At 41.6% G+C, this 11,334-nt stretch overlaps 1 protein-coding gene across 1 annotated transcript; it reads left to right on the top strand.

Annotated features, from left to right (window-relative positions):
* Positions 1-306: 306 nt before the first annotated feature.
* Positions 307-10,548, top strand: ggnbp2 (gametogenetin binding protein 2). The gene is made up of 14 exons (XM_012855478.3): positions 307-443; positions 1,247-1,367; positions 3,515-3,595; positions 3,726-3,979; positions 6,334-6,432; positions 6,688-6,801; positions 6,904-7,113; positions 7,260-7,434; positions 7,516-7,704; positions 7,812-7,953; positions 8,045-8,167; positions 9,276-9,424; positions 9,512-9,724; positions 9,857-10,548. Exons 2-14 carry the CDS (start codon positions 1,275-1,277, stop codon positions 10,058-10,060), a joined length of 2,046 nt encoding a protein of 681 aa, XP_012710932.2. The 5' UTR covers positions 307-443; positions 1,247-1,274; the 3' UTR covers positions 10,061-10,548.
* Positions 10,549-11,334: the final 786 nt, after the last annotated feature.

The raw sequence follows: 11,334 nt of genomic DNA, 5'->3' as shown, positions 1-11,334 counted from the left end.
ACAAGCCACAATGTTCTGCCAAGGCATTTAATTACGAATACAAAGTATATTCAGAGATTAAAGTCCCTCTGATACTGTTTAAGTGACTGAGTAACTGCAGATTTGCCACATTTAAGATGGCGGACGCTCTGACGCATCGCAGCATAGGCAGAACCCGCCCAACGACGCGTCTACTCTTTATATATGTCTATGGTTCTAACAGTTGGCGATTAGCACTCCAGTGTATAATATAGCTCAGTGGTTTACAATAAATCAAATCAAAACGAAAACATTTTGATCAACGGCCAAGTTACCTCACTTGCGCCCTCTGGAGGCGGCGCGTACTACAACATTCGCAGTACGTACGAGGAGGAGGGGGCAAAGGTGAAATCCGTAATGAAGATTCCGCCACCGTAGCAGGCTCAGTCACACTTGTTTATCTTTAAGATAACTTTCAGACGAAGGTAAGTCGAGACGATATAAACTTTTAAGCAGGCGCTCGTCTATGCTACCGAAACGCCATTCTGTTGTCAGTATTTTCGGCATATTTCCAAAGAAACTCACGGCTAAGTAGCCACTCACAGTTCCAACTTTCTATTAGCTTAGATTAGCTTGCTAACGTTAGCGTTGAGGAACAGCGACGTTAACGAGCAGGTTAGCCAGGTTTGCCATCTTCGACAGGGCGAAGTCAAGCTACAATAATACTCCGACATGCCGTCGATGGTGGAAGGAACGCCGCCTGATAAATAACGCGGTTCCCAAATTTGACGGGACGGCATACTTGATTTCTGAAGTTGTTTAGTGTAGTTAGCAGGAAGGCTAACTGTGGGTAATGGTTTAAAAGGCAAATAAATACAGGCGAGCGTTGCTAGACGCGGCTCTCTAAGCTGTACAACGTAAACCAAAAATGGGAGGAATAACTTATAAAGCTAATAACTTAATAATTTATCAATCCTTGCGTTCGTGTGCTAGCTTGGAAGAGTAAATCTGGGTCGAGACAACCCTGTTAGTCACTTTAGCGGCTGCTATAACAGTAGTTTGCTGTAACTTCTGCTGCTTGCTTCGTATTCTAAATCATACTCTAATGATAACGAACCCAAAAGATACATCGCTACCTCCGAGATGACCTCGGCCGCCCTGCATCCCTTGAGCAGGATAGCATTAGCTTGGTGGGGCTTTTGCTAAGGTTAGGTGTAGCCAGTGAGTGTCATTCTTTGCACATTTCCCACAACCTGTGATCGGCGCTGCGTGTGCGTGTAACCTGCAGGTGAGCTGCTCTACAGCCCAAAGAAGACATGGCACGCCTGGTAGCAGTCTGCAGGGAAGGCGAGGAGGACCACGCGTTTTTGGCCAGACAGATTCCCCTGTATATTGATGACACTATCACGGTAAGACCCCCCATCTTCCCAGGAAATCCATCTAATAACTGCGTGACACGGACACAGTTAGGATTTAAGAAGATAGGCCCCTGTGGATCATTGTCACGTACAGTACATGCGTAAGAGAAATTGAAGTTTGCAATTCCTGTAAGTGTTGAGTGTATTTTGATTTTCAAAGAGGACTTTGAGTTATTGAGTACAATCTGTGTTATTTCTGCCAAAACGTACCATAGAAGACGGAAAAAACGCTCCGAAATTTTTCAGATTTTTCTGGAGGAGATGGTATTGTTTCAGTTTTGTAGTTTTTCGGTTTCCAGTTGAGGTATAATCAGACAGCGCTAGTAAGGATATTGGTGTTGGAAAGCTGAGTTATGATTGTGCTCTTCATTAGGCAAGGCAAATGTATTTGTATAGCACGTTTCAGTACAAGGAAAATGCAAAGTGCTTTACGTGATTAAATATAGGGAAATAAAAACAGAATGAAAGCAAGTTAAAAAAAAACTGTCGCAGTAAAATGTAGAAAAGTTTAAACAAAATAAAGCATAGGAAAATAGAAGCTAAAAGCAAACATTAAAAACAGTTGGACTACAAAATTGAGCTAATGATGTTTTAGTAAAACAGTTTAACTAGAACAGTCGAAGACAGTCCTAAACACATGTCTTTTAACCTTGATTTAAAAGAACTCTGACTTTCAGGACTTTTACAGTTTTCTGGAAGTTTGTTCCACATAAGTGTAGCATACATAGGAATTAAATGCTGCTTCTCTGTGTTTAGTTCTGGTTCTGCAGAGTAGGCTGGAGCCCGAAGACCTGAGTGGTCTGGAGGGTTGATACACTGATAACAAGTCTGTGATGTACTTAGGTGCTAAGCCATTCAGGGATTTATAGACTAGCAGAAGTACTTTAAAGTCTATTCTCTGAGATACAGGGAGCCAGTGTAAGGACTTTAGAACTGGGGTTATGTGCTCTACTTTCTTAGTCCTAGTGAGGACGCGGGGAGCAGCGTTCTGATCAGCTGCAGCTGTCTGATCCACTTTTTAGGAAGACCTGTGAAAACACCGTTGCAGTAATCAATTCGACTAAAAATAAACGCATGGATTAGTTTTTCCAGATCCTGCTGAGACGTTAGTCCTTTAATGCTGGAGATGTTCCTCAGGTGATAGAAAGCCCGACTTTGTAACTGTCTTTAGATGCTTTTGGAGGTTCAGGTCTGAGTCCATCACTACTCCTAGATTTCCGGCCTGATCAATGATTATTAGCAGAAGCAGCTGATGCTCTGTGCTAACTTTTGATCTCTCCTTTATTAGTCAGAAAATTATTACTTGAGTTTAGTTTTTTTTTTTCAATTGAAGAAAATTTTGGCACATCAATGCATAGATTTCTTCTAGGCATTTACTCAGTGCTTGAACAGGTTCATAGTCACCTGGTGACATGGTGATGTAAAGCTGTGTGTCGTCTGTGTAGTTATGGTAGCTGATGTTGTTTTTTATGATCTGAGCTAGAGGGAGCATGTAGATATTGACTCAGAGGGGACCCAGGATGGACTCTTGGGGAACGCCACATGTGATTTTTGTCATCTTTGATGTAAAGTTACCTACTGATACAAAAAAGTCCCTGTCCTTTAAGTAGGATTTAAACCAGTGGAGAGCTGTTCCAGAAAGGCCAACCCAGTTTTCCAGGCGCTCTAACAGAATGGAGTGATCAACAGTATCAAATGCTGCACTGATGTCCAATAGAACCAGCACGGTGGTTCTTCCACAATCTGTATTGATATGGATGTCATTAAACACGTTGACAGGGGCGGTCTCTCTACTGTGGTGAGCACGGAAACCTGACGTCAAAGCGGCTGGTCATTGTTAAGAAGGTGTTTAATTGTTGAAACACAGCTTTTTCAATAATCTTACTGATAAAGGGGAGGTTTGAGATGGACCTGTAGTTCTGCAGAAGTAGTTTGTCAAAATTGTTCGTTAAGAGACATCCAGTCTCTAAAAACTGATTAGATTGCGTTTAAATTACAGAAGGAACAGTCTGAAACTGAACTTCTGATTTGAAGACCAAAACTGATTTTCCTGCTCTCTGAGATGTACTTGTGCCTGTGGACAAAACACGGCTGTGGAGTTTGATGTTCATTAACTGGTGTGTGATAATGGTTGTCAGATGGTGATGGAATTTCCTGACAGTGTAATGGATGTTGAAGGCCACAATATCAACCCTACTCATTGGAAACAATTTTCTGAGGTAAGCAGTTCTCACTACACACACCATATTTCAGACGTCCTTACGCAACACACAGACAAAGGCCAAAAGTTTTTTTGCTTTTAGTGTGGAGGAGGTGAAATTGACTGGTCTCCCCCCCCCCCCTTTCCAGTCTTATTCCAAGCTGAAGCAGCAGGACCTGAATATTGCCTTGATGGTGACATCCAGAGAGGTGTACAGTGCATTATCCCAGCTGGTGCCGTGTGTGGGCTGCAGGCGCAGCGTGGAACGCCTCTTTTCACACGCAGTGGAAATGGGGAACCCAGCACTGGAGCCTCTCACAGTGAAACCCAAGGGCATGCTCACTCTCACCAAGGCCTGTTTGGCAGACGTGAAGAAGCTTTATAGCCTCTTCTACATCCATGGGTGAGGGAAAGAAATGTTTTCCTTTCATTGTCATAGTGAAAATTATGTAATAAGCAGCATAATGCACACTGATCTCCCCTTTAGGTTTATCATTCTGACTGTAGTGACAATGACTATTCTCTTAATCATTGTTACCAAACACCATTGGTGTATTTATATTTAGTCTTGAATATTATAGGACCTTGCTAAAAGTGTTTTTACCCTTTGAATTTTGTTTTAGGCTATTTCAAAAAGTTAGTACTTTGTAGGATTGCCTTTTGCTGGCTTTGCCGTTGTAGCTGCAACTAGGGCTGGGTATCATCTAGGATGAGCCGATTCGATAGGACTCTCGATACAATACGATTCTCGATATAGCTCAGCTTGATTTGATTTGACTCCAATATCGATATTTATTACCTTTTAAATTAATGCTCAAAGTCATTCAATCAACAAAACCAGCCAAATATTATATTTATGTTCAATTTATTGAACACTGATATATTAACAGGAAAATAAAGTGCATTTGGTTCAATGCATTTAACGTATCACAGAAACCAAAAATGTGCCCAAACGTCTGATTTTTAGGGACGGAGGCGCTTCTAAAATCCTGTTGGCCATTCCACAAATTCGCCTCACTTGCACTTCCTTGCTGTGAAGAGTGGTAATAGCGCCCCCTAGGGGTTGAATATGATTATTATTAATATTAATTATAATTTTGTATTATACATTTAATAATAGCTCATTCAAACTCAATTAGTAGCTATAACAAAATATGGTTCAAATGGTGGTGATCCCAGGGCTATAAGCTTGTAATGACTAATACCACTAATGCATTTATTAATTAGCTGTTATAAACTCATTTATGCCGGAACAAGGTTATCTGATCAGTTTCTGACCGATGAGATTTATCCAGCAAGCTATGAGAACCCCAATATAACTGCAATTAGAGTTTAAATGGTTACTCCTTTATCACCATCCAATGATTATGTCTCTGTATTAATGTCAGATGTTAACTCAAAAAGAGATACTTCTGTATCTTGAAAGACCATGCAAACTCTGGATTGAAATAAACACAAACAATTACTATTCCACAGGTTGTTATTTATTGAACCAAAGCAATTGCCTGTTACAGAAATTATTCTAATTCCACAACCTTGGAAACTCTACTCAATACTAAAATAAACATGCGGAAATATATGAAAATAAAAGTTAAAAAAAATGTATTAAAATGAGAGGTAGCAAATCTTAGTTCAACTCACAGTTGTTTGAACATCATGTTCAAGACGTCGGCACTTGACGTAGCAGCATTGAAAGACAGAGATAGCTCTGAGAACTGGATGGGCGCTTCAATGTTTTCAATAAGCTAGCTAACAGCTTAGCTACGCTGCACCTTCCCAAGATGGCGATTATGACAACACATGCGTAAAGGGGGGTTCTTAATTACGTAATCAGCGCTTACGCTAATGTGGGATGGTGCCTTGACTAGGGAGGCGGTCCTGAATGAGGAATTCAAATAAAGGCCGTGAACTAGAAGAGGGGTGCACAAAGAGATTGAACTGATAAGAGGACAGGAAAGAGAAAGGGAAAAAGATGGAAAAATCGTCTCTCGGCGGAGCCACTTATAAGAACCACAAACCAGAACACAGCCAAAATTACTTACAAAATGCGTGCACATACATCAGAAATATCTAGCAGTTACACAAACTCCGCCTTGGAGTAATTAAGCATTAAACTAAATCTTAATAAATTTCTGCCCAGGCACAATTGGATCACATTAAGGGTGAAAAGACAAATAAAAGGGGAAAGTCCCGTTTACTTGTGTTGTCTCACGGGGATGTCCCAGCTCCAAATCCGCGGATGTCCTGGAGCGCTTCAGCGAACGCAGGTCCATCAGGCAGCAGGGAAAGAGGGGATCCCCCAAGTCTCTGGGCTCTTCGGGTGCTTTGTTTGGCCAAAACGATCACCAGGAGATAAGCGGCTCTCAGTCTTTGAACGAAGTGAATCAGAAAGTATTTTTAAGTCGACCTCCTTCTACGGTAGTGCAGGGATGAGGTTGCTTCGGTAAATCTCGGACCAGCGACGAAAATATGCTAGGTGCTGCTAAAGACAGGAGACTGAGAGCAGATGTTTACCTTCCAGCAGAACATGGTCAGAGTTTACAGCGTCTGAGTGGCCCAGTCAAAGTCCCGACCTGACCAAAGAGTTGGGAACTGATGCTCACCGACCGCATTTATAAATTCCCCTCTGACAGTGATGGAGCTATTTTGCAGCAAAGACCGGACAGAAATGTACAATTTCAAAATGTTCTAGCCCTGTATGTTATTGTATATAATCATCTTCTCAAGTATTACATTGTGATTTTTGTTTTCTTTCAGGTCAAAGTTAAATGACATTATTGATGCCATTCCTAAAAGTAAAAAGAATAAACGCTGCCAGTTGCACTCCTTAGACACGCACAAACCTAAACCATTGGGGTAAGTGACGTGCCCAGTTTCACCTTTTATTTTAAGAAGTTTTTGCTGCAGAATTTTTCTTGTAACGAATGACTTATTTTTACACTTAAAACTTATTTTAAGTGATTTTTCTGACAGTATAGCACACCGCTATCTCCAAATTATTTAGGCATCAGTGCTGTGTGTGCACATCATATTTCCCTGGTGCTAGGAGAAAGAAACTGTTTGTAGACGTGATGTTTATTACATGTTATACCATTGTTGTGAATGCCGCAGGGGCAGTTGGATGGATGTGTGGGAGCTGATGTCACAAGAATGCAGGGACGAGGTGGTCCTCATCGACAGTGCCTGTCTCCTTGAGACGCTGGAGACATACTTGCGTAAACACAGGTACTCCGTCCTAACCGTAGCATTTATTCACCAAAATCCTTTCCCTGCATAAAACGCTGTTTCGAGAGCAAAGAGAAGCTGACCGGCTTTGACTTTCAACAGGTTTTGCACAGACTGTAAGAATAAGGTGATCCGAGCGTACAACATCCTGGTTGGAGAGGTGGACTCCAGTGAGGAGAAGGGATACTGTGCCGCTCTGTATGAGGGTCTCTGCTGTTGCCCCCACGAGCGGCACATTCACGTGTGCTGTGAGACGGATTTCATCGCTCACTTACTCGGCAGGGCAGAGCCTGAGTTCTCGGGAGGTTATGAGTAAGTTGGATTTCAGAAACGATGACCGCTATGACTGGGTTTTGTTCTTTGGTAAATGCATTATGGATAAATAAGTGCAGTATTACACTTCGTTCCTATCAGAGGTTTCAGTAATTGAGCTTATAATGGCTTTCCTTATTTCTAAGGCGCAGAGAGAGACATGCAAAAACAATCGATATTGCACAAGAGGAAGTTCTGACCTGTCTGGGTATTCATCTCTACGAGCGGCTGCACAGAATCTGGCAGAAGCTACGGGCTGAGGAGCAGACTTGGCAGATACTGTTCCACCTGGGAATCGATGCACTACGGAAAAGCTTCGAGGTCCCTTTCACTGTGTGCTCCGTGTTCATTCGAGGACCGTTTTAATTCTCTGTGGTTGACTGAATGTTTCTCGGACCCCAGATGGCAGTGGAGAAGATGCAGGGCATCAGTCGGCTTGAGCTGTTTGTCGAAGAGCTGTCGGAGGAGGAGAGAGCCAAGGAGCTGAAACTGGAGAAGAAGAGGCAGAAGCGAAAAAATCGACGCAAAAACAAGTGCGGTTTTGATCTGTCTGAACAGGAGGCAGAGAACAAGGAGAAAGTCCTGGACGAGGTAATCTATCGGAACTAAACACAGAAGGCTAACGGGCTGTGGTTTGAAGACCAATTTATCTTTGGGTATCTGCATGCCAGTGAGCTCTTTTCTTTTCGATGTTACAGGGTTCCTATGAATCTGTCGATGGCAGCTGTAAGGCCTGCGGTAGTCACGACGACGAGGAGGAGGAAGAAGAGGCTGGGTGCCCAGAGGCAGTCGCCGCCAGCAGAAACGGCTCCTGTAGCTGTTCAGACAACACCAAGCCAGGTATAAACATTTAAACAAACACTTTTTAAGTCCTGCTGTGTGTGAGTCTAAAGACAAATAAGGATCTGCGGCATATTGTTGTCGTCTTCAGATTTGTCCCACAACAGTAACGGAAGCGACTGTGGCTACTCGTCAAGTTTGGAAGGCAGCGAGACGGGATCACGAGAGGGCTCTGATGTTGCCTGCTCTGAGGGAATCTGCAACCATGAATCAGGTCCGGCATAAGCACACCAAAATATTCACTTCTTCGTACTTTTTATTTTGTTAGGTTACAGCCAGAAAAATGCATTTCATTTGGATTTTATGTGACAAAGCAACACAAAACAGGACATAATTATGAAGTGGAAGGAAAGGATACATGCTCTTTTTTTTTTATATTTAACAAACAAAAATCACAACCATACCATTTGTTCATGATGGTATGTCAACAGTTTGTAGCACCACCTTTCACTGTGATCACAGCTGCAGGTCGTTTTGGATTACGTCTCCATCAATTGTAATATTTTTGCCCCATTACTCCATGCAAAAATCGCTCAAGTTCAGTCAGATTTGGGGAAGCCGTAAGCGTAAACCTTAAACCAAGGATTCTCATTTGGATTAAAGTTTGGGCTTTTGACTGATCTGTTCTGTTACCTGAATATGCTTTGATCACTGAAGCTCAGGCTATATGTTTATGAACGATCTCCTGGTGGGAGGTGAACCCCTGCCTGAGCCTTTTACTGGTTACTGCTTTTTACAGGTTTGCTTTGAAGATTTACCCTGCATTAAGCTGTTTCACTCTGACCAGCTTCACTGTCCCCACTGAATAAAATCATCCCCACACCATGACACTTTCACCACCATGCTTTACCCTGGGGACTGTGTGTCTAGTGAGATGCAGATAGTTGTCTTTCCTCCACATATAGTGTTTAGAATGTGGGTTCAGCTTGAGCTTAGCTGATCAGAGAACCTTTTTTTTTTCATGTTTACTTTGTGCCCTACATGGCTTTCTGTCAGAAATATACTCTTATTTTATTTTGAGGGAATCGATGGCACTGGATCTTTATTTCAGGATATCAGACTAACCGGGACAGAAAACAAACCCATGTCATACTTTTCAGATCCTTACTTGCAAAACGTTTTTAAAAACCGTGTCTAGTTTCCCTTCTGCCTCAGTTATGTGCTACTTTGTGTCGTTCATATAAAAGCTCATTAAAGTGCATTAAGGTTTGTGGTTGTAATGTGACAAAAGAAGTGCAAGGGGTGTGAATACTTCCTGCTAGGCCTTTTATCTGCAGTGTTGTCCCTTTTGATCTCATTAGTCTTTTATTTACCTTCTGAAGGGGATTACCCAAATGTCCATCACTGTGTTGAAGACAAGGAGGAGGACGGAACCGACAGCTGTGTGGACTGCTGGCCGCTCTCTGAGGAAAATGGCCAGTGCAAGAGTAAAAAGAAGAAGAAAAAGAGCAAGAGCTTCTGCAATGATCAGGTGAGGAAACAAGCTGAGGAAATATTAAGTTGCATACAGAACATTAAGAGACACGGAAGGTTTAACAGCACTGTGATGTTGCTGCAGGGCCCAAAAACTGAAGGATGCACATCCGACGGGAACTCCACAGGCCACATTCTGACATCAGCAAACAATTGTCGAACCAAAGAAATATTTTCCTCTCTGTGTGGTGATAAATTTGCTAGCATTGCACTACGGTTACCGTGGACAGGACATCAAAACAGCCTCAGCCTTCACACAAGGCCTACGAAGGCAAATTTAAGCCTTGTGGAACTTCTGGTAAGATTTGCCTTATTATGACCAGCATCGGTTGAAAAGTTGTAATTCACTCTGTTTAACATTTAAAGGAACTTTTACATGGTTCGATTGTGATCATGCATGACCAGCTTATTTCATTTGCTGCTTGCTCAGGATGATTCTGAGGTAACTTCTGATGAAGAGAGCGGTCTGACCCAAGATGAGATCCAGGCATTTTTAGAACAAAACCAGTCGTTCTACAGCAACCGCCACCAGTATCGACAGCTCCTGAAAGAGAAATTCACCAACTACTGCCGTGCCACTGATCACAGCAAGCGAGTCTGTGGAAAGTGGTTTGCCACAGCCAGTGTCAAGTAACATCTTCCCGTGGGAAATAAAAGCACTCATCGCCATCGCTGCAAGATTGTTAGAAAAGATGCATTTCAGGTGTACCCTTTGGTGTCTTGTTGTGTCATTTCTTCTTTAAAATCAACATGATTATTATCTCCTTGACATCTCTCTCTTTTGCACTTGTACACCGACATAGTTCATCTCTTTACCACATTCATACATGTAGTTATTTATTGTTGGTCTTGTGTTGGGTTTTGGGGTTAGAACACAGTCGAGTAACAAATCAAGCTTTACAAGCTGAGATATTGGGGATGAATTTTAGTTTCCTTTTTTTCTGTGTTTTTTCTTTACGGTAACACTTCAGTGTAGTGCTAAAAGGTTGCACCATGAGATGTGTATATAAATATAAAATTTTACAGAGAATAAACAGCTGTTTGTAATAAATTTTGGGTGTGTTAAGAGCGCAATGTGAAAAATTTACTAAATAAAGAATATTTATTAATATGGACTATAAATGTCTTGCTTTCCTCAGTGTCCTACCTCCTACCACGGTTTGAAAATAGGGCCAGCCACTCCTTTGTGTTAATCCGGTTTAACTGGAACCATTATCCTGTTGCTTACTAGCGCATACGATGTTGTGTTGTTGAAACGCCCATTTCAAAAACATATCCTGTCAAGTATGGGGAAACGAAACTTTTTTCAAGTGTATGTATTCAGACTAGCTTGCAATAAATAACCCCAACACAAGGGGCGCTATATGCACAGACCAAGCATTTCCAGTTGCTTGCCCTGGCGTCTCTGACTGTCCTTACCATAGACATCATATACGACATCATATATATCATATATTCATGTCTGTGGTCCTTACCATAGACATAATATAAGAGTAGACGCGTCATAGGGCGCAGGTTCGCACGTCAACGTCACCGCCATTTTGTATGTGGCAGAAAAAAGTTGAGTTCTGTTATTGTGAACGTGGATCAGAGAAGATGCCTCAATCCTGTGCTGCAATAAATACACACACACACACACACATATATATATATATATATATATATATATATATATATATATATATATTTGTGTGTATGTGTTATGAATATAAGGATCAATTTGTTAAATATAAAATTGTGGTCTTCATTATTTCATAAACCGTGTCACATGTGAACCTTTAGGAACAGACTTTTTGGGTGAGTATTAAAGAGGTAAAATTAATAATATGAGGAAAAAAAAGTCCTAGGTCAATAAAGTAAAAATAAACAAACAAACACAAAAGTGATAATGTTATGATAAAAACATCA

Source organism: Fundulus heteroclitus, chromosome 11 (assembly GCF_011125445.2).
Source record: "Fundulus heteroclitus isolate FHET01 chromosome 11, MU-UCD_Fhet_4.1, whole genome shotgun sequence".
Taxonomy (NCBI): Eukaryota; Metazoa; Chordata; class Actinopteri; order Cyprinodontiformes; family Fundulidae; genus Fundulus; species Fundulus heteroclitus.
Note: the sequence above shows the minus strand (reverse complement) of the source record. Positions and strands in the feature narration are given on the sequence as shown.